Genomic DNA, 24209 nt, shown 5'->3' with positions numbered 1-24209 from the left:
TAGATAAACTATTCCAGTGGTATTCAAAGTCGGGTCGCGACCCCTAGTGGGATCTGCAGTGGGGTTGCCAAATACATTTTTTGGAACCAAAAATGAAGAGTACAGATTTTTGTTTGGGACAATAAAACATTTTTGAGAAATAATCTGAAAACTACAATTCTATTGAATAAATGTACTGGTTTATTTTCTTAAGAGATTGAAATTGCATGAATTGAAGGTTATAGATTTTAAGGTTGTGTCAGATTTGGGGTGGGGTCGCGAAAAATTCTGATGGGAAAAATGGGGTTCCTGCTGAAAAAGTCTTAATACCACTCTGCGGTTGTCTGATTGTTACTCGTTTTGTTTGCAGAGGTAAATGTGGATTGTTCTAGCATCTTCAAAATGCACCTCGGCAGAAATATTTTTTCATGTTACATATTTTTTTGCCATGGCTGTAATGATTTTGCCGTGGCGCAACTATGTTGTAAGGAATATCCGCTTGGAAGCCGTAGGACTATACAACCACACTTTGGATCTGCTCTCCAGATACTTGGCTCTCTGCTGTTTGCCACTAATGGCTAAAAACCACTGCTTGAAAATGACTTAAGACTTTTTGCAACTGTATTCCAAGATGAGGCAGGCTCAAGTTCTCTAACAAAGCACAATTGCACAAGTTTCCTACAGCACTAAAAAGAAAAGACTCGACACACATCAATAGATAAAAAATAAATAAAAACACCAATTTATGAGCTTGCATATTTATTGCACTACTTATAAAATTGCCAAAGGAAAGTACATGGGATACTGTAAGTTAAGTGCATTGTTATAATAATTTTGCAAAGCTGGCATATTGCGTATTTTTTTCAACCATACACAGTGGTAAATACTGAATACCTCACTCAACACACTACAGCACATCCTGCCTATGCTATTCACTTTGCTATGTACAAAACAGCTTTCATATTAACTAGTCTATGAAAAGCAAGAGGATTTTTTTTGTTACAAAAAAACGACACAATGACGAAAAGAGCATGCAATTAATATGACCAGAACATGCTGGTACAATAGGTCCCAATATCGAGGGAGAATGGAAGACAAAAGAAAACTAATGTGGGCTTTCAAGTTGGTTATTATCATATTAATTAGAATATTTAACAATATAAATGAAAAGGGAAGCAAAGACAAAACTGCAAATACTGACATTACTTTGATGTTAAGTCTCTAGCAAGGGTGGCAGGTAGCCTAGCGGATAAGAGCGTTGGGCCAGTACCTGAAAGATTCCTGGTTTGAATCCCCGAGCCAACTAGGTGAAAAATCTGTCGATGTGCCCTTGAGCAAGGCACTTAACCCTAGTCACTCTGGATAAGAGCTTCTGCTAAATGTAAAAAATGTAGCTAAAAATAAAAAGCTTTTGGGTTTTAGTTTGTCTGTTTAAAAACAAAGTAAGCTTCTCAGTCAACAATTAATTTACAAAAATCATTAAAAAATGAAAAATGAAAAAGATTGTTCTCCGTTGTTTTAAAACTTTATGCTACATGTGCGCCCTGTTTGGAAAATGGTTTTCTAAAACATGATGATATGCATCATTCCAGTCTCAGGTTAACTAACATTACGTCACACATGACTCACTAGCATTAAGTCATATCCAGCTGGTGAAGAAAAGAGATGAGGGAAAATTGAAACCCTGAACCCAAACCTTAAACAGGCTGGGCCTTAACACACATTTCAGTGTGTTCATTCATTTTAAAATTTAACTATCAAGTTCTCTCAAGTGCCATTTTCTAAAAATAGCATTTACATTTCACTGTTTATGCTAAGCAACTTGAAGCAGATATCTGACATTAACATTCTGTTGCGTCTTCTTATGTGACAAATTCACATAAGTGTGCAAAATCTCTTAGGAGATCTGTTAAACACAAACATGCTAGGGGAAAAATGCACTCTTGGTTTCAAGATTGTCTGTCAATCAGAACATAAACATTTTCTAAAAGTGACCTGTGCTGGGTACTACTAGATACAACGTATCCCTTTGATTGCAAATCTCAGCTTTAAAGGGTAACAAGTGTTAACGATTGCAGTTTTGTGATTGCTCCGATCAACATGGTGTATCCTCAAATCTTCTCACCGAAATCCTATTTTCCTTCAGTAAAACATCTACCATGAAAAAAGTTCAATCCAATGAGAAAGCCGCACAGAAAACAACAGGGAAAAACAAAGCCAATTCAGACCAAGTTACAACAACCAGACGACATAGAACCAACACCTTCCTTACTCAGAACATGAAAGTAAAAAATTCAATTCATCTCAGCTACCTTTCCAAGGAGCAGATTAAAGTCCAAAATAGCACCAATCATCAGTGTCTCAGTTCCGTGGCAGCATCTCACTCACTTACCACAAGGAAACAATGCATTTCTACTATAACTACATCTATACATCACAGCGTACATGACTGTCTGTCTACACATGGTTTTATACTAGCTAGCAACGTAAACATTCTAAACTTAAAAAAGCAAATCTACATAAAAAATAAACATTTCAAAACAAAAAAGAATGAACTACCAAGCATTTAGTATCTAAAATGGAAAAAGGGGGGACTCTTAGCCTCAGTAAATACTGTAGAGTATGTAAATATTAGAGTTTTGAGAATGAGCATAGAGAGGAATTTGGGAGCTGAAGGGTGTGAATCACCTAAAGAGCTGAAGGATTAGGACTATTAGAGGTAAAATACTGAAACCAATGTCTGAATGGTTATGCTTCGAGGTGGAACCACTCCCTTTCAAGAGTTTACCTTTTTCTTTAACTCTGCATTGTTCGAAAAAGACTCGTAAGTCAGAATTTCACTGTTAGTCTACACCGGTCGTTTATGAAGCATGTGACAAATAAACATTTTATTTGATTTAAAAGAGTGCGTTTGTACAGACAATGATATAAGTCTAGGCCTAACTAAATACTGTGTTAATGTGAGATCACAATGTTGAGTGTGTGAGGTGAACAGCGCAGATAGAACTGAGTGAGTGTTAAAACATACATAGAGGATCCAGCTGCTGTTTGAATTGTGTTCTGTTCTGTGGAAGAGTGGATGACATGCTGCTGCCTGTCAGTTACTGTCATCAGCCCAAAAGGGGCCACCTGTAGAGTTTGTAAACACAGATGTGGGTCTCTGCTAGCCTGGTTCCAGATTTGTTTGTGCCATCTTGCCAATGCCATGGAAGACAGCACAAACAGATCTAGGAACCAGGCTAGGTCTTTGCTGTAGGAGACTCTGCTCAAGTCGGCCAGGTATCTGTGTTATTACATTGCTTTGTGTCTTTTAGCTTTCCCTCTCATTCCCGAAAAACAAACATATCATCAAGGCTTAGAGTCCCTTACAGGCTACTGTATATCGAACATGTTAATAAATCACAGATAGACAGAGAAGGTATGAAACTTCAGAGTCATCATGATCTCATCTATACCCCCATATACAAAAACAACTAACATAAAAAGGTTACACATGATTACAAAAAACATGAAATTAAAATATACAGAATTCGTTTTTCCATTTGTTCGTGACGGCGAGAGTGTGGTGTTTCTCCCAGGATGGAAGGTAAAGGAAGGAATGGGGAGTTGTTTCGTTGCTACTCCACTTTTGTCCGACTGGCAGTGACCTGCAGTTTTTTCTAAGAAAGGAAAACATTTATTCAACGATTTAGACATTATACATTGACATAATGACTGCACGTGTGGATACTGTATGTTGAGACTTGAAAAAAAGGCTTTTCAATTACATATTCAAGAAGCATCTGTAAATGCAGCTATACTGTAAGTAGAGATTTGGGGTCGGACAACATAATACTAAGAAACCTTTTTAACCATAATTTAGCCTAGGCTAGAGCTAGTTTCTCAGCATGTACACTATTTTTTTATTTTTATTTTTTTTTAGTCATTTAGCAGACGCTCTTATCCAGAGCGACTTACAGGAGCAATTAGGGTTAAGTACCTTGCTCAAGGGCACATCGACAGATTTTTCACCTAGTCGGCTTGGGGATTAGAACCAGCGACCTTTCGGTTACTGGCACAACGCTCTTACCCACTAAGCCACCTGCCGCTACCAGTCAACAGTTTTAGAACACCTACTCATTCAAGGGTTTTTCTTTATTTTTACTATTTTCTACATTGTAGAATAAAAGTGAAGATATCAAAACTATGAAATAACACATATGGAATCATGTAGTAACCAAAAAAGTGTTAAACAAATCTAAATATATTTTATATTTGAGATTCTTCAAATAGCCACCCTTTGCCTTGATGACAGCTTTGCACGCTCTTGGCATTCTCTCAACCATCTTCACCTGGAATGCTTTTCCAACAGTCTTGAAGCAGTTCCCACATATGCTGAGCAATTGGCTGCTTTTCCTTCACTCTGCGGTTCCACTCATCCCAAACCATCTCAATTTGGTTGAGTTCGGGGGATTGTAGAGGCCAGGTCATCTGATGCAGCACTCCATCACTCTCCTTCTTGGTAAAATAGCCCTTACACAGCCTGGAGGTGTGTTGGGTCATTGTCCAGATTGAAAAACAAATGATAGCCCAAACCAGATGGGATGGCGTATCGCTGCAGAATGCTGTGGTGTCTAATGTCCACTGCTCGTGTCTATTGGCCCAAGCAAGTCTCTTCTTCTTATTGGTGTCCTTTAGTAGTGGTTTCTTTTCAGAAAATCGACAATGAAGGCCTGATTCATGCAGTCTCCTCTGAACAGTTGATATAAAGATGTGTCTGTTACTTGAACTCTGTGAAGCATTTATTTGGGCTGCAATTTCTGAGGCCGGTAACTCTAATTAATTTATCCTCTTCAGCAGAGGTAACTCTGGGTCTTCCATTCCTGTGGCGGTCCTCATGAGAGCCAGTTTCATCATAGCGCTTGATGGTTTTTGCGACTGCACTTGAAGAAACTTTCAAAGTTCTTGAAATGTTCCGTATTGACTAACCTTCATGCCTTAAAGTAATAATGGACTGTCGTTTCTCTTTGCTTATTTGAGCTGTTCTTGCCATAATATGGACTTGGTCTTTTACCAAATAGGGCTATCTTCTGTATACCACCCCTACCTTGTCACAACACAACTGATTACCTCAAACACATTAAGGAAAGAAATTCCACAAATTAACTTTTAACAAGGCACACCTGTTAATTGAAATGCATTCCAGGTGACTACCTCATGAAGCTGGTTGAGAGAATGCCAAGAGTGTGCAAAGCTGTCATCAAGGCAAAGGGTGGCTAAGGGTGGCTATTTGAAGAATCTCAAATATAAAATATATTTAGATTTTTTAAAACACTTTTTTGGTTACTACATGATTCCATGTGTTATTTCATAGTTTTGATATCTTCACTATTATTCTACAATGTAGAAAATAGCAAAAATAAAGAAAAACCCTTGAACAAGTAGGTGTTCTAAAACTTTTGACCGGTAGTGTACATCAGCAGCTATTATTAGCTAATGACATCTTTACAGCCCAATAAATACTATAGTAACACTGCACTGTCATTCATTAAGGGACTTGGCTGTCTGACATAATTATGACTCAAAAGTTCTTACCTCAGGGGATTCATCATAGCCTGTGTTCATTCCAGTTTGAGGGTTAAGCTGATACCTAAGACCAAGAGAGACAAGGCATGAAACAACTGTTTGATGAATGAACAGGAGTTAGTCTGTATTACAGTACAGTACAGACAGTAGGCCAGGCCACCTGTTTAAAGCATAAAGACTGTCCTTTCCACTTCCCTGACTGCAGCTTGGAGTGCCTACAGGCTGCACCAGTCAAACGAGGTCAAATTTTCCCCCAGCGTCGGTCCACCGTACTGAGCCTGCCTCGAACCCACTGACCCCCACAGGGAGCCTTGAGCTAGCATTGACTTACAGGATACAGACAGGATCCTGCTTGAGACACAGCCCTACAGAGTCTGTAGACATAGCTCCAGCCCATAGACGTATAACCCCAGCCCTGCTCCACTAGCACAACAGTTGGGAAGAAGGGAGGTAGCCTAGCCAGATATTTTAGGAAGCTGAGCAGCCTAGAAGGATCTTAGAGACACACCTCTATAGAGTACAGACAGGAACAGCTCTCTAGCTCCAGTCCTGCTCCACATCACAGTCGGGAGGGAGGTAGCCTAGCGAGCAGCCTTGCAGGGTCAGTGCTGCATCGGAGCCATGGACTTACATTAGTCAGAGCACTGTTCAATGCTGAGCAGCAGTGATGATACTGTACCGGCTGTGATTGGAATATAACTACCGGTATATCGCTGCTCAATTTCTCTGTTATACTAATCTATAATGATCCTTTAGCTGATCAGTGGGAAACTGCCGGCACCCCTACCAAGATGGGCCAACCCGGATGTCTGTTAGGCCGAGTTGAGGTCACTCAAACGCGGCATCAGCTAAGAGTCCTGCTCTGACTCTCACCAAACAAAGTGAACAGGCTGTTGTTCAAACAGCTGGAGACGGACAGGACGGTGTATTCATAACAGTTAAACTGTTCTACATTGTTAGCAAGCAAATAGATACAAGTTGGCTAGACTTTAAATATAAACATTAGCTGGCTACTCACTAACAGTGGGCTTGTGCTTGAAAGATTGTTTATGAGACCTGTGATACATTTTCTATAAAGCCTGCTACAAAAAGTTGTTCATTATTAGTGGATGTGCATGGTTCTGGTTCCATTTGTAACAAAAAGGGCATTTTCATAGACAGACTTGAAAGCCAGATCAGTAATTATTGCAAAAAAGCCAGTTAAACCATTTTTTATAAAATAATTAAATTATTAGTGGGTCTTTTGGTTGAAGTCTTATATTTAGCCTAGGTATAATTTTACAAGCCCTGAATTAATTTGATTATTCCCGACTGTTTGAAATGCAGTGGATTGACCTTTAAATTGTGCAACAAAGCTTATTTAGAGAGAAAGTTCATCGCCCCCCAAAAAATCTAGATATGACTTTTAAGCCATATCACCCAGCCCTACATAGGGCTATAGGTCTCATGGGTAGTAGCCTACAACTGCAATGTTTTTTTAGGACATTAAATGTACTGTTGGATGAATACATGGCTACTAGCAGTGGGTATTATATTTAGAGTTAGCAATGTAGTTAAAAGAGAAATGTCAACATTTTTCTGTTTCATATTCATCATCTCCAGCACCACTTCTGCTTCTTACCAAATTCTGATGCGAACTTCGAAGATTTTAGAATAACTGTCCACATTTATTTCCCCCCCAGCCAACAAGAAGAATAACGAACAGCAAAATCACTAGCCTATGTCAATCTACTATTCCCCATAGTAGAAAATGTACCTATTCTATTGGTCAGCTTGTCGCGAAAGAAATAGCCTATTCCAAACAGACTTTGGGACACTTGTGGGATGATAGATCCCAAATTCATACAACCAGTAGGCCTAGGCAATATACAAAAAAAAGACACTTTAAAAAGCAATGAGTCTGATGCAACAGTTCAAAACTTTTCGCTTAAAATGTTGATAAACGTATTTCTTCACAATATAAGCGTAGCAATGCACACAAGGCAGTAGGCTATGCGCGAATGTTAGCAGGAAAATACCGTTGTCAAAAGCGCACCGCACATGCGAGCGGTTTTATGTGACAGAGATTAAAATATCCGTTAGAAATTTAGAACGTGGGGAGATCTAATATGCAACAACTAGCATGGGTTGCTATATGACTAGGATTGTGCATTTGGCTACTGGACAATTAAAGAAAGATTATATAAAATAATTGCCACCAGGGATATGGTCTGATTTTGGCTAAGCATTGCCAACCAAATGTATTTACATCGGCATTATTTAGCTATGGCATTTTTTCTTCTTCTCCTGGACAATTGGCCGGTGCCAATTTTATTTAGCAGCTTTTCTACTCATTTATTTTATCTGCCAAAAGCCGCCTATTACCGGCTAACGAAACACTGAGACAGAGAACAAGAAGAAGCACAGTGTGACAGCAGAGAAGATGAGACAGATCGACAGCACACAAGTGTGGCAAACAAAATGGCTAGAGCAGAGTTATGGCGGTGAGCTGTATCTCTAGTGGCGTTTTCACGTTTTGCATTTGTTTTAAACATGAGCTGGTTAAAAAGGACCATGTCTCGCCAGTCACTGGTACAGAAATGTTTGAGAAACGCTGTACTGTACTGCCAATGATGTGTCAGCACTAATGTCTGTGTCTAAGTAGGATGTGTAGGGGGTTGAGTTGGCAGCGCGCATGTGGGTGGTGTGGATAAAATGCCAGGGCCGAATTCTCAATGCACTGCAGACATTATAATTGAAAAAGTATCATGCATGCAGACAGTAACAGTCAGTGTAAATAAAATAAGCCGCATCTCAATGCACAGTAATGTGCTATGTAGTCAGAGCTTATCAAATGCATTTGTGCAGCAGGCAGACAAAGCATGACTCCATCGGTCTTGGTGTCTAAATATAGATCCACGCAATCCCTGAATGAGCATCTGCCTAGCTACCAAATGAAAATAGCAACGCTGCTGCATAAGCGTGTAACCTGCTGCTTCTATGGTTTGAAAGCATAGTCTAAAGCTCTCATATTGAACTCTGGACATCGAAGCCAGTTTCTTTTTTTCTCTCAATTTGTTACCTTTAATCAGGGACTGATTTAGTCCTGGGACACCAGTAGGGCGCAATTAATTATCAGGTAGAACAGAAACCCAGCAGGTTCCAGACCTCGTAGGATAAGAGTTGAATACCCCTGGTCTAAAGGATATAGTTTGCGTCAAGCAAATTGTAGTCGTCTTACTAGCCTCTCAAAACACAGGGGTTACTGTAGTGTAGCTGATGTTAGCTTGCTAGTTTTGCACACTCAGTCTATGGCTGAAACTGATAGCGGTGGCTTGCGCTGTATGACAGTGCAACACAAATTCCATGCCAGTTTGGCAGATCGCTGTTTAACCCACATACCTTGCTAGCTAACTAGTTAGACCGGCTCAAATAAAACACACGCGTCTCCTAACACACAATGCTGTGGCTACAAGCTAACTAGATTCGCTAACTAACATAGAACAGACCATTATAATTCGATGTAGCTACTTACGGATTGAAGCCCCGTTCCACTAGCTAATTCCCATTCGTTCGCTAGCCAGCTAGCGAGGGCTGGGCTAGCTCGCGCTGCTGAAGTTCCAATTTTACTGCAACAGTGTTGCATTCGTGTAGGTAAAAAATGGCAAGCAGCCTTGCTGAGAGAGAACCCCATACAAGGCTGCCTTAACCAGACTGCCACCGTCTTTAAATAGCTACCAAGCTATATTTTATCACATTTAGCTAATTATTTCGGTTGTTTGCCCGGGGCCAGGCCCCCCATTACAGCCAGACTGCTCCGTGCTTCTGCAGTCCGCGGTAACTCAAGGTCCGCGGCTGTCTGGGAGCCAGTTTCTCCAATCAGAGCGAAGGCCGGCGGAGCCAACCTCTAAACATTGAGGGGATTCGATTATTTGGCCCGTGTTGCCCCGGTGGGAGGAGTTTGGGTTGGGTGAAAAGTGATCGCATTCGTTATGGAACCGGGCTGCCTCCCAGGCTTGAGCCAGGTGCCCTGTGCTGGCCGACGTTGAAGTCGGCTCAAAACAAAAGTGAAGTAGGTTAACCACGTGGAGTAATGAGTAGGAGGATTCTGTGTTTTTACATGCAAAAGTGAAAACTAGTTTGAGATCTCAAATATATATATATATATATATATATATATATATATATATATGGAGAAAAATATAAACCAAACATGCAATAATTTCAAAGATTTTACTGAGTTAGAGTTCATATAAGGAAATCAGTCAACTGAAATAGATTCATTAGGCCCTAATCTATGGATTTCACATGACTGGGCACGGGTGCAGCCCCCCATGTCATTGGCAAATGAGAAATGCTCACTAACAGGGATGTATGCAAATTTGTGCACGAGCAATAAGCTTTTTATGTGTATGGTCATTTTGTGTGATAATTTATTTTAGCTCATGAAACATGGGACCAACGCTTTACATGTTGGGTTTATATTTTTGTTCTGTGTATTTTATGGAAAAGTGATGTATGTTTCTGAACGATACGATGCACCATGCTGCCTTTTTGAAAACATGACCGAGTGGCGCAGATTACTCTTCGATTTGAGAAGGGCGCTCCAGGAGTCGCTCCTCCCTCACCGCCTTTGGCCGTCACGTCACGGGCCATAGACCGGTGCACAGCGGTTCAGTTTAATCGAACTCCCTCAGTGGGTGCAACTCGATCTAGTTTGCAGCACATATGACACCTGCATGCAATGGTCGGTGGCTGCAGATGCCACTGATCTGGATTCCCCTAAACATCCACTATCAAGGGAAGCTCTACTACTTCTTCCCTGGAGGATAATGCATAGCCGCCGGAATTAGTTTGGGGGTGCTGCGAAAAAAAAAATCAGATTTTTTGTTGTTGTTGCCTGCACTGGAGGTCTATATTTGTCTTCTAATACAGGACTAGTAAAGCCCCAGTGCACTACTTTTGTTACATTTAAACTAAATGGATTTGAGTGTTTACCAGCATTTGTAACTTGAGTCTAATAATTATCTGTACAAAAGTTAATCTGATAATACTTGTGGAATTTAAAAATACTTGCTTGATATGTTTTACAGTTTCTTGAAATACTTTGCAAATGCAACTTAATTCTATGTGAATTTAAATCGTCTATTCATTCTTTCATTCTCAATGCACTCAATTACTGTTTTGTGCATTGTTTTTCTTCATGGTGATGGAAAGTCTACAGGTACAACCCTAGATGATCAGCCTATGTACAATATGGTAATGTACATTTACATTAAGTGGTTTATAAGGATGCTAAATTAATACTGCACAAAAAGTGGTTGTTTTCCATGTTATTTGATCAAGAAAAATATATAATTTGATGTGGATGTTTTGTGTCTTTGCATAACTTTGCACCCTTTGATGTAAATGTTTGAGGACAGGGTTTTGTTCTTTCTGGATTCAATTAGAATGACAATCACGGAGAAAAGATCAGGGCAACAACTCTTACAATTCCAACTATTGAATCCTGCAAGATACTGTTCTTAATTATACAACTACCTTTCTTGCCAATGTTTGCCTGCGCTACAGATGTCTATATAGTTCTGCTAATACTAGTAAAGGCCCAGTGCACTACTTTTTTTTAAGTTTTGAATTATTTTTAAAAGTTTTTCAGGGGGTGCTGCAACACCCTCACCTTCCCGCAGCAATGGGATACATTATTCAAAAATGCCCTATATTTTGACTTAATTGGCTCCTGATTACACTTAATTACAGATTAGTTTGTCACCACAATGTGTGGTCACTTCAGTGGGTGGGTGTAATGCACACAATTTGCATGAGTTTATACTGGTTTAAATCATTGATTGGCAAGTGATGCACAGTAGAAGAGGCTGGTGGGAGGAGCTATAAGAGGACAGACTCATTGTAATGGCTGGAATGGAATAAATGGAATGGTACGGTACCAAACACATGGAAACAACACATTTGACTCTGTTCCATTGATTCCATTCCAGCCATAACAATGCGCCTGTCCTCATATAGCTCCTCCCACCAGCCTTTTCTGATGCAGTGTTTTTTATTTTTTTCTCTAGGCAGGATGGAAACGGTTGGAAACCCCCTGATTAATTCAATAGCATAGTCTATAAAAGTGAATAACCCTATCCTTATTCAATATGGACCAACAGAAGAGGGGCACTGCATAAGGATTGCCTGTGAGAGGGTGGAATATTTATGTAGTGAGGTCACCTAGCAACTTGTAACCCCTAAGATCTCCCTGCCTCTCTATGCTGTTTAGGAATGAAACATCTGCACATTCAAGGCTTTTGAGATCTGCTCTCTTGATTTATGTTGAGCCTAACTAAGATATCCATACTATCTGCTTCAGAATAACTGCACAATGTTTTTTTGGATAACTTTGTTACAGATTTCTTATGTGGCCATAAGGTTCTGCTGCATAGGTGGTCTGCAAAAAGCAGTCATAAGTGTGCAGCTAGACTGCCTCCTGCTGGTCAACTGACAGAACACCAATGTCAAAACAGAGCTCTACATTTTCACTTTCAAGTAGGCCTAGGCAACGCGACCTCTTCCTATGCGCTGTGGGTAGGGCCCCGTGGCCGCTAGGGGGCCTCCGACCAAAAAACCTTCAACTCAGTCAGGGTCTCAACTTACTGCTGAGTTAGAAAAGTAGTAAACACAAGGTGGAATTTCAAAAATGGGTAGTACATTAGCAGTTTTCCAGTTGTTTTGTCAGTCACTCAATTAGCCCATGTCAGCATTATTTTTTTGGGATTGCTAGGTAATCATCACCAAATTACCGACCGGACCGCAGGGCATGTGCTCAGGGGCCCTGGACTCCCCATTGACTTTGTTAGCCACTCTCACACTGATATCATATGAATTTGGCATAAATCATGGCAAAATGTGTAGAATTGCAGGAAATGTGCTTTAAAACTGCAACACTTTCTCTACACCGCATGGCAAAATGTGTAGAAGTGCAGGAAAGTAACTTTAATGCTGAAAAAAAAAATCTCCACTGCCAAGAGGGGCACTATAACGTTTTGCCTACGAGGGGGGGCAACTAAATCTCGCTTAGGGCCCTTAAAAGGCTAGAGGCAGCACTGGGCCTAGGCCTACTTATCAAATGTTATTTTCTCATCTGTTTTCGCAACACATTAAACAAAGTAGACGTTAACATATAAAACTTTATTCACATATTTTACATGAGCTACAGAACAGCTACAGTACCAGTCAAACATTTGGACACACCTACTCATTCCAGGTTTATTTTTATTTTTTACTATTTTCTACATTGTAGAATAATAGTGAAGACATCAAAACTATGAAATAACACATATGGAATCATGCAGTAACCAAAAAAGTGTTCAACAAATCAAAATATATTTTATATTTGAGATTCTTCAAATAGCCACCCTATGCTTGGATGACAGCTTTGCACACTCTTGGCATTCTCTCAACCATCTTCACCTGGAATGCTTTTCCAACAGTCTTGAAGCAGTTCCCACATATGCTGAGCACTTGTTGGCTGCGTTTCCGTCACTCTGCGGTCCGACTCATCCCAAACCATCTCAATTTGGTTGAGGTCGGGGGATTGAGGCCAGGTCATCTGATGCAGCACTCCATCACTCTCCTTCTTGGTAAAATAGCCCTTACACAGCCTGGAGGTGTGTTGGGTCATTGTCCTGTTGAAAAACAAATGATAGTCCCACTAAGCCCAAACCAGCTTTCGCTGCAGAATGCTGTGGTAGCCATGCTGGTTAAGTGTGCCTTGAATTCTAAATAACTCACTGACAGTGTCACCAGCAAAGCACCCCCACACCATAACACCTCCTCCATGCTTTACGGTGGGAAATAGACATGCGGAGATCATCCGTTCACCCACACCTCGTCTCAAAGACATGGCGGTTGGAACCAAAAATCTCAAATTTGGACTCCAGACCAAAAGACAAATTTCCACCGGTCTAAACTTTCAAAGTTCTTCGAGATTTTCCCGGATGACTGACCTTCATGTCTTAAAGTAATGATGGACTGTTGTTTCTCTCTTTGCTTATTTGAGCTGTTCTTGCCATAATATGGACTTGGTATTTTACTAAATAGGGCTATCTTCTGTATACCAACCCTACCTTGTCACAACACAACTGATTGGCTCAAACGCATTAAGGAAAGAAATTCCACAAATTAACAAGGCACACCTGTTAAATAAAATACATTCCAGGTGACTACCTCATGAAGCCGGTTGAGAGAATGCCAAGACTGTGCAAAGCTGCCATCAAGACAAAGGGTGGCTACTTTGAAGAATTTTGATTTGTTTAACACTTTTTTTGGTTACTACATGATTCCATATGTGTTATTTCATAGTTTTTATGTCTTCACTATTATTCTACAATGTAGAAAATAGTAAAAATAAAGAAAAACCCTTGAATGAGTAGGTGTCCAAACTTTTGACTTGTACTGTATGTTAGTTTGAACCAACAGTGGCTGCAGAACATAATCAATCATTGAGAACTGACATTGGACTCATGATCTGTGCACTGTTTCTGTGAGTTTGTCACTGTACATGGATTAAATGAGAGGATTCTGTACAGCGCCATTTGAAAATATATTTCCTGTATCTTCAGGGAGCATGAAATAAAGAGACATCGCTGTGCTGTCCCTCAAGCTACAAAGCTGGGTCTTGTTCATGCACGAGGAGTGAAAAACCAAAGTAAATGCTAAGGGTATATACCCCCTCCAATATATCTGATCTAAATTATAATAAACATATACACAATGCTCATGTTAAGACAATGGTTACCTATGTAAACAATGTTTCGAATAAGAACACATCTGAATGTGAAAGTCCCTGTAATAGAATGAGTCGACACTGATTTCAAGTATTCTCCTTCATGCAGATGGAGGCAAATTATCATGAATGTCTAGCTTAGTGTGGTTTGAAAAAAAGTAAACCAAATAAATATAAATACATTATTAAAATGAATAGATTACTCAATAGACTAGATTATATGATTGGGGTAAAAGGGCCAAAAATGTAATCTTTCAATATAGGAAATTAGCTAGTTTGGTCCCAAAAACATTTGAAAAGAGGAATTTTCCCTAGTTTGGTTTCACTGTTGCCATCTTGTGGCCACATCTGTCCACTGCAAGCATGACACCTCATTAGCATAAACACAAGCAAGCAGAGATGAAATTTCAGTGGTAGATACAAAAACATGTTTGAAGAACCCAGATTTTTCATAAGTACTTAACATTTTGTTCTCCAGTTTGATTCAAACAAAGAATCAAAATAATCCTTCTTGTTCTCCTTTCCCTTTACTCCTCCTCATTTCTCTCCTTCTCTCATCCCTCATTCTCCTCCACCTCGGTGAAGATGTCACTGAAGAAGTACTGGGACACGTTGATGGGTTCCTCGTCTGCTGAACCGCTGTCCACACAGGGAGACACACTGGGCTGGGCAGCTGGCACCTGAGAAGACTGGTGGAGATAAAGAGAGAGAGTGAGAGAGAGCGAGAGAGAGTAGGACAGTAGTACAATGAGGGTTCTGTTTCTGATCGTTTTGTAAAAAAAGTTATACAAGATCATGCCCACAACAGTAGGTTGATGTTTTTTTGTGAAGTTCATAGTTAAAATACTGTATCACCAAATGTTGTCCATCTTTTTACCTCAGTAGCTGTAGTACACAGGGAGGTACTGGGCTTTGGGTCTGAGTGTAAGGCCTGGACATCAGAGGGTTTTTCCCGAGTCACCCTGGGGGAAAAGTCTGGCTTAGTGGTGGTTCTGGTGGCTCTAGTGGGGGTGGTGGTGTTTTGGGTTGTGGAAGGTGCAGGCATGGTTCTGGTGGTGGTAGAAGGTGCAGGCGCAGCCCGTTTCCCCCCTGGGCGGGTGGTGTTGACCTGGGGCCTCAGAGCGGCTGCTCTGGAACCTCGGGGGGGGGCAGCTGCAGGGGAGGTGGTCTTATTGGACATGAAAGACAGGAATCCTCTGGGTCTCCTACCAGGCCTATAGGGGGAAGGAATAAACAAAGATTTAAATCAAGAATTATTAACACTCCTAATCAATCTAATCAATGGAAGACAACCGAATGTGTCCTGTCAATTAACTATAATACAACATCCGGTCCTTTTAGCTACTTACGACTTCATCTTTTATTGAGGGGTTTATAACTAATAGATAGTACAAACAGGGAGATAGAGAGTGACAGATATAAGAACTAATGAATTTCAGACAAACGCATTTTAGACCATCACCTGCTCAAGGGGCCACTCATAGCCAGTGGTGTAATTTGACGGGCATCCTGAGACTCCACCCCTGAACTACTGTCCTCCCCTCCAGTCGGCGTGGCCTCTGTCTCTGGGAGGTCTAAACAGCCCACAATCCACTGCTGTGGCTCACCAGCCACCACCTCTCGTGATGCGGTTCCTGTGACAAAGAGGCCTGGCTGGGCTGGGGGTTTGGAGGCAGTGGGGTGGTCAGTGTCTGGGGTGGTAGTGGTCAAAGAGGTGGTCTGGTCTGGGGTAATGGCTGACACAGCCTCCTTGGCAGGGGCCGAACAACTGGGCTGTTTCCTTACTGCAGTGTTAGGTCTCACCTGCAGTTTGTCTAGTTCACACAAGCAGAGACAGAATTATATTAGGAGAATATTACACAAAATGGATGAATGAATGGAATTGAATGAATGAACGAACAAACAGATAACGGAGAGCAAGTGTTTTACACATTGTATTAGATGTACTACTGTATATTCTGTGCCCACCTCTCCTGGCTCTCTCTGGAACTTTCCTCTTCTTAGAAGGAGGATCTGTGTCCTCACTAGTCTCTGCATCAGCCATGGGGTCTTCTGAGGGTTTGCCCGAGGCACACAAACCTACTGGGCCTGCTGTGGAGCCAGACTCCACTTCCTTGATACTGGTGTATGAGGGTTGAGGGAGGACCTCATCCACAGACATAGGCTCAGGGACTTTCCAGAGGATACCAGCATTCCCTTTCTCCAAACCACCTCCTGGGGCAACAATATCACTGTTGAAGGAGAGGAGAAGGATATGCAAGGTGAAAAGACAGAGCAGAAAAGAGAGGCGGCGAGAGAAAGAAAGAGGGGGAGAGAGGAGAAAATGTACATTCATATGGGAGATCAATTGCATTTGCGGGGAAAACTGAGTGGACAGGGTTAGTGATGACTGACTGACAGGCACTAACCTCTGCTGCAGGTGAGCGCATGCGTCTGCGACCGGTAGAAAAGAGAAAGGGTCGGAGACGGTCTGGGATGTACAGCCATACTCCTCCCCTGTGGGGAGGACTGGGATTTCAGTCAGGGAGAGGATGAAGATGGGCTCATCAGGGTCTGACTGGGCCTGGTCCAAAAGAGCAGTTGACACAGAACTTTCTGAGTGTTGAGTGATGACAGCATCACTTTGTTGCGAGAAAAAGTTTCCCTCCGTAAAGAGAGCCGTATCCCCCTGGGAATATAAACATCAGACGCACACAGATGAGACGCATATCTTAGGAGCACATTTCTTCACGCAACCAGACATCTGTGGTAGGAATACAATGAATTACCTGGGTAGTATCAATGATGTCAGTAAGAGGGATGACTTGGTGAATCTGTTGTATTTCCTCCTATGAATACAAACACCACACACACAGATCAGACACACTTTAAAAGCACACTGTGGTAATGCAACCGGCTAAACCAATAGCTGACATTTATAATTGCCTTACCATGGGAACCTCATCAGTATCTAGTCTCTGGACCTCAGATTTGGGTCTGGAAGCCACAACATTTGGTGTCTGGACTTCAGGGCTTGGCCTGCTTTCTGGTACCTGGACTGCATAGCGTGTAGAGGCTCTGGCGGTGCGACCCAAGTTGGGTTTGGGTTTAGGTAAACGGGCCCTGCGGGTTGGGGGACCTGTCTGTTTGGGCTGGTCTGAGTCGGGTGTCCCTGACTGGGACCCTCCAGCACTGAGGGAAGAGGAAGTATTTTCCGTAGGGCCATCGTGAGCTTTCACCTCTTCTGATGACATCAGAGGCGACTCTGGGACTGGGGCTCTGGGTCTGAGTGTACCTGGACCTGGCTGCTCAAGGCTTGGGGTGGGCTGTGGTTGTGAGAGTATGGTGGTAATCTGTGTGGATTGTGGTTTTGAGAGTGTGTTTGTAATGGAATTTAGTGTGGGCTGGGGTGGTTCTGAATGTGTGGTGGTATTCAATGTAGGCTGTGGTTTTGAATACGCTACTCTGGTTTTCTGAATGGGCTGTGGTTCTGAGTGTGGGATGATATTTGTGGTGGGCTTGGAGTGTGTGGTGGTAGGTTGTGATTTTGAGTGTGCGGTAGTTCTCTGTTTGGGCTGTGTTTCTGACTCTGTGGTAATACTCTCAGTTGGCAGTGGTGGTTCTGTGGTGATATTCATGGTAAGCTGTGGTTCTGAGGTTGTGGTGATATTTAGAATAGGCTGTGGTGGTGGTGGTTCTGACAGTGTGGTGGTAGTCTGTTGGGGTTTGGGTTTTCCAGTAGGTTGTTGGTTCTGAGAGTGTGGTTGTATTCGTGTGGACAGTGTGGTAGTCTGTTGGGGTTTTGGGCTGTGGTCCTAGCAGCCCTTCCCAGGTTGGGTTTGGGTTTGACCTTAGGGAAGTGTCTCCTCCTCGTCTGTGAGGTTGTCTGCTGCTCTGAGCCCTCTGACACTTCAGAACCTGATTCCACCTGAGAGGCGTGTCCAATATCAGTCCCCTCCCTCTGTCTGAGAGGCCCCTCTATGGGTGGATGAGGGGTGACTTGGTGAATCTGTTGTATTTCATCCTATGAATACAATCACACACACACACACACACTTTAAAAACACACTGTGGTAATGCAACTGTAACACAATCAGACATATCTGTTGGAACACATTAAATTATAAATAGCATTTATGGCCAATAGCTGATATTTATAATAGCCTTACCTGGGTAGTATCGATGATGTCAGAAAGGGGGATGACTTGGTGGATCTGTTGTATTTCCATGGGAACCTCATCAGCTTCCTCTGGTGTTTGGACTTCAGGGCTGGGCCTGCTTTCTGGTACCTGGACTGCAGAGCGTGTAGCGGCTCTGGCGGTGCGACCCAAGTTGGGTTTGGGTTTAGGTAAACGGGCCATGCGGGTTGGGGGATCTGTCTGTTTGGGCTGGTCTGAGTCTGATGTCCCTGACTGGGACCCTCCAGCACTGAGGTATGAGGAAGTATTTTCCTTACGGTGATCGTCACCTTTCACCTCTTCTGATAACCTCAGAGGTGACTCTGGGACTGGGGCTCTGGGTCTGAGTGTACCTGGACCTGGCTGCTCAAGGCTTGGGGTGGGCTGTGGTTGTGAGAGTATGGTGGTAATCTGTGTGGATTGTGGTTTTGAGAGTGTGTTTGTGGTGGAATTTAGTGTGGGCTGGGGTGGTTCTGACTGTGTGGTGGTATTCAATGTAGGCTGTGGTTTTGAATGCGCTACTCTGGTTCTCCGTTTGGGCTGCGTTTCTGACTCTGTGGTAATACTCTCAGTAGGCAGTGGTGGTTCTGTGGTGATATTCATGGTAGGCTGTGGTTCTGAGGTTGTGGTGATATTCAGCATAGGCTGTAGTGGTGGTTCTGAGAGTGTGGTGGTAGTCTGTGGTGGTTCTGACAGTGTGGTGGTAGTTTGTGTTGGTTTGGGTTGTGTGGTAATATTCTCAGTAGGTTGTGGCGGTTCTGAGAGTGTAGTTGTATTCTGTGGTGGTTCTGACAGTGTGGTGGTAGTCTGTTGGGGTTTGGGCTGTGTGGTCCTAGCAGCCCTTCCCAGGTTGGGTTTGGGTTTGACCTTAGGGAAGTGTCTCCTCCTCGTCTGTGAGGTTGTCTGCTGCTCTGAGCCCTCTGACACTTCAAAACCTGATTCCACCTGAGAGGCGTGTCCAATATCAGTCCCCTCCCTCTGTCTGAGGCGCCCCTCTATGGGTGGATGAGGGATGACTTGGTGAATCTGTTGTATTTCCTCCTATGAATACAATCACACACAAACACAAACACACCCTTTAAAAACACACTGTGGTAATGCAACTGTAACACAATTTGCTTACCGCCCCAATAGATCCACAGACGATGCAATCGCCATCACACTGCACACTGCCCTATCCCATCAGGACAAGAGGAATACCTATGTAAGAATGCTGTTCATTGACTATAGCTCAGCATTCAACACCATAGTACCCTCCAAGCTCATCATTAAGCTCGAGGCCCTGGGTCTGAACCCCGCCCTGTGCAACTGGGTCCTGGATTTCCTGACGGGCCGCCCCCAGGTGGTGAAGGTAGGAAACAACATCTCCACTTCTCTGATCCTCAACACTGGGGCCCCACAAGGGTGCATGCTCAGCCCCCTCCTGTACTCCCTGTTCACCCATGACTGCGTGGCCAAGCACACCTCCAACTCAAACATCAAGTTTGCAGACGACACAACAGTAGTAGGCTTGATTACCAACAATGACGAGACCGCCTACAGGGAGGAGGTGAGGGCTCTGGGAGTGTGGTGCCAGGAAAATAACCTCTCACTCAACGTCAACAAAACAAAGGAGATGATCGTGGACTTCAGGAAACAGCAGAGGGTGCACCCCCCTATCCACATCAACGGGACCGCAGTGGAGAAGGTGGAAAGCTTCAAGTTCCTTGGCGTACACATCACTGACAAACTGAAATGGTCCACCCATGTAGACAGTGTGGTGAAGAAGGCGCAACAGAGCCTCTTCAACCTCAGGAGGCTGAAGAAATTTGTCTTGGCACCTAAAACTCACAAACTTTTACAGATGCACAATTGAGAGCATCCTGTCGGGCTGTATCACCGCCTGGTATGGCAACAGCACCGCACGCAACCGCAGAGCTCTCCAGAGGGTGGTGCGGTCTGCCGAACGCATTACCGGGGGCAAACTACCCGCCCTCCAAGACACCTACAGCACCCGATGTCACAGGAAGGCCAAAAATATCATCAAGGACATCAACCACCCGAGCCACTGCCTGTTCACCCCGCTATTATCCAGAAGGCGAGGTCAGTACAGGTGCATCAAAGCTGGGACCGAGAGAATGAAAAACAGCTTCTATCTCAAGGCCATCAGACTGTTAAATAGCCATCACTAGCACATTCGAGGCTGCTGCTGCCTATTGAAATCACTGGCCACTTTAAGAAATGGAACACTAGTAACTTTTAAAATGTTTACATATCTTGCACTACTCATCTCATATGTATATACTGCATTCTATTCTTTAATATTCTACTGTATATTAGTCCATGCCGCTCTGTCATTGCTTGTCCATATATGTATATATTCTTAAATCCCATTCCTTACTACATTTGTGTATACAGTGGGGGAAAAAAGTATTTAGTCAGCCACCAATTGTGCAAGTTCTCCCACTTAAAAAGATGAGAGAGGCCTGTAATTTTCATCATAGGTACACGTCAACTATGACAGACAAAATGAGAAAAAAAATCCAGAAAATCACATTGTAGGATTTTTAATGAATTTATTTGCAAATTATGGTGGAAAATAAGTATTTGGTCAATAACAAAAGTTTCTCAATACTTTGTTATATACCCTTTGTTGGCAATGACACAGGTCAAACGTTTTCTGTAAGTCTTCACAAGGTTTTCACACACTGTTGCTGGTATTTTGGCCCATTCCTCCATGCAGATCTCCTCTAGAGCAGTGATGTTTTGGGGCTGTCGCTGGGCAACACGGACTTTCAACTCCCTCCAAAGATTTTCTATGGGGTTGAGATCTGGAGACTGGCTAGGCCACTCCAGGACCTTGAAATGCTTCTTACGAAGCCACTCCTTCGTTGCCCGGGCGGTGTGTTTGGGATCATTGTCATGCTGAAAGACCCAGGCACTTTAATCTTCAATGCCCTTGCTGATGGAAGGAGGTTTTCACTCAAAATCTCACGATACATGGCCCCATTCATTCTTTCCTTTACACGGATCAGTCATCCTGGTCCCTTTGCAGAAAAACAGCCCCAAAGCATGATGTTTCCACCCCCATGCTTCACAGTAGGTATGGTGTTCTTTGGATGCAACTCAGCATTCTTTGTCCTCCAAACACGACAAGTTGAGTTTTACCAAAAGTTCTATTTTGGTTTCATCTGACCATATGACATTCTCCCAATCCTCTTCTGGATCATCCAAATGCACTCTAGCAAACTTCAGACGTGCCTGGACATGTACTGGCTTAAGCAGGGGGACATGTCTGGCACTGCAGGATTTGAGTCCCTGGCGCGTAGTGTGTTACTGATGGTAGGCTTTGTTACTTTGGTCCCAGCTCTCTGCAGGTCATTCACTAGGTCCCCCCGTGTGGTTCTGGGATTTTTGCTCACCGTTCTTGTGATCATTTTGACCCCACGGGGTGAGATCTTGCATGGAGCCCCAGATCGAGGGAGATTATCAGTGGTCTTGTATGTCTTCCATTTCCTAATAATTGTTCCCACAGTTGATTTCTTCAAACCAAGCTGCTTACCTATTGCAGATTCAGTCTTCCCAGCCTGGTGCAGGTCTACAATTTTGTTTCCGGTGTCCTTTGACAGCTCTTTGGTCTTGGCCATAGTGGAGTTTGGAGTGTGACTGTTTGAGGTTGTGGACAGGTGTCTTTAATACAGGTAACGAGTGGAGGACAGAGGAGCCTCTTAAAGAAGAAGTTACAGGTCTGTGAGAGCCAGAAATCTTGCTTGTTTGTAGGTGACCAAATACTTATTTTCCACCATAATTTGCAAATAAATTCATAAAAAATCCTACAATGTGATTTTCTGGATTTTTTTTTCTCAATTTGTCTGTCATAGTTGACATGTACCTATGATGAAAATTACAGGCCTCTCTCATCTTTTTAAGTGGGAGAACTTGCACAATTGGTGGCTGATTAAATACTTTTTTTCCCCCATTGTTGTGAAATTATTAGATATTACTTGTTAGATATTACTGCACTGTCGGAGCTAGAAGCACAAGCATTTCGCTACACCCGCAATAACATCTGCTAAAACACGTGTATGTGACAAATAAACTTTGATTGATTTGACATCTTTGTTGGAACACATTAAATTATAAATAGCATTTATGGCTAAACCAATAGCTGATATTTATAATAGCCTTACCTGGGTAGTATCGACGATGTCAGAAAGGGGGATGACTTGGTGGATCTGTTGTATTTCAATGGGAACCTCATCAGCTTCCTCTGGTGTTTGGACTTCAGGGCAGAGTCCAGTCTCTAGACTCTGGACCTCAGATTTGGGTCTGGAAGCCACAACATTTGGTGTCTGGACTTCAGGGCTGGGCCTGCTTTCTGGTACCTGGATTGCAGAGTGTGTAGCGGCTCTGGCGATGCGACCCGAGTTGGGTTTGGGTTTAGGTAAACGGGCCATGCGGGTTGGGGGATCTGTCTGTTTGGGCTGGTCCGAGTCTGATGTCCCTGACTGGGACCCTCCAGCACTGAGGTATGAGGAAGTATTTTCCTTATGGTCATCGTCACCTTTCACCTCTTCTGATAACCTCAGAGGTGACTCTGGGACTGGGGCTCTGGGTCTGAGTGTACCTGGACCTGGCTGCTCAAGGCTTGGGGTGGGCTGTGGTTCTGAGGTTGTGGTGATATTCAGCATAGGCTGTAGTGGTGGTTCTGAGAGTGTGGTGGTAGTCTGTGGTGGTTCTGACAGTGTGGTGGTAGTTTGTGTTGGTTTGGGTAGTGTGGTAATATTCTCAGTAGGTTGTGGCGGTTCTGAAAGTGTGGTTGTATTCTGTGGTGGTTCTGACAGTGTGGTGGTAGTCTGTTGGGGTTTGGGCTGTGTGGTCCTAGCAGCCCGTCCCAGGTTGGGTTTGGGTTTGACCTTAGGGAAGTGGCTCCTCCTCGTCTGTGAGGTTGTCTGCTGCTCTGAGCCCTCTGACACTTCAAAACCTGATTCCACTTGAGAGGCGTGTCCAATATCATTCCCCTCCCTCTGTCTGAGAGGCCCCTCTATGGGTGGATGAGGGGTGACTTGGTGAATCTGTTGTATTTCATCCTATTAATACAATCACACACACACACACACACACACACACGAGATCAGACACACCCTTTAAAAACACACTGTGGTAATGCAACTGGAACACAATCAGACATCTTTGTTGGAACACATTAAATTGTAAATAGCATTTATGGCTAAACCAATAGCTGATATTTATAATAGCCTTACCTGGGTAGTATCGATGATGTTAGAAAGGGGGATGACTTGGTGGATCTGTTGTATTTCCATGGGAACCTCTTCAGCTTCCTCTGGTGTTTGGACTTCAGAGCTGGGCCTGCTTTCTGGTACCTGGACTGCAGAGCGTGTAGCGGCTCTGGCAGTGTGACCCAAGTTGGGTTTGGGTTTAGGTAAACGGGCCCTGCGGGTTGGGGGACCTGTCTGTTTGGGCTGGTCCAAGTCTGATGTCCCTGACGGGGACCCTTCAGCACTGAGGGAAGAGGAAGTACTTTCCGTAGGGCCATCGTGAGCATTCACCTCTTCTGATGACATCAGAGGCGACTCTGGGACTGGGGCTCTGGGTCTGAGTGTACCTGGACCTGGCTGCTCAAGGTTTGGGGTGGGCTGTGGTTGTGAGAGTATGGTGGTAATCTGTGTGGATTGTGGTTTTGAGAGTGTGTTTGTGGTGGAATTTTGTGTGGGCTGGGGTGGTTCTGAATGTGTGGTGGTATTCAA

At 43.2% G+C, this 24209-nt stretch overlaps 1 protein-coding gene and 1 long non-coding RNA gene across 2 annotated transcripts; both read right to left on the bottom strand.

Moving 5' to 3' along the window:
* Positions 1-1490: 1490 nt before the first annotated feature.
* On the bottom strand, positions 1491-9432 carry LOC121582825. The gene is made up of 3 exons (XR_006003409.2): positions 9059-9432; positions 5554-5608; positions 1491-3638 (listed from the first exon to the last, which is right to left on the bottom strand). It is a non-coding gene; the product is annotated as an uncharacterized LOC121582825 (long non-coding RNA).
* Positions 9433-13909: 4477 nt separating this feature from the next.
* On the bottom strand, positions 13910-24209 carry LOC123481050 (flocculation protein FLO11-like). Its single transcript, XM_045225206.1, has 10 exons — positions 23706-24209; positions 22632-23531; positions 19179-19503; positions 17236-18008; positions 17074-17133; positions 16714-16973; positions 16274-16536; positions 15768-16119; positions 15183-15519; positions 13910-14994 (listed from the first exon to the last, which is right to left on the bottom strand). The coding sequence occupies exons 1-10, from the start codon at positions 24024-24026 to the stop codon at positions 14860-14862; spliced, it is 3726 nt and encodes a 1241-aa protein (XP_045081141.1). The 5' UTR covers positions 24027-24209; the 3' UTR covers positions 13910-14859.

The sequence above is a fragment of the Coregonus clupeaformis genome, chromosome 15 (assembly GCF_020615455.1).
Source record: "Coregonus clupeaformis isolate EN_2021a chromosome 15, ASM2061545v1, whole genome shotgun sequence".
NCBI lineage: Eukaryota > Metazoa > Chordata > Actinopteri > Salmoniformes > Salmonidae > Coregonus > Coregonus clupeaformis.
Note: the sequence above shows the minus strand (reverse complement) of the source record. Positions and strands in the feature narration are given on the sequence as shown.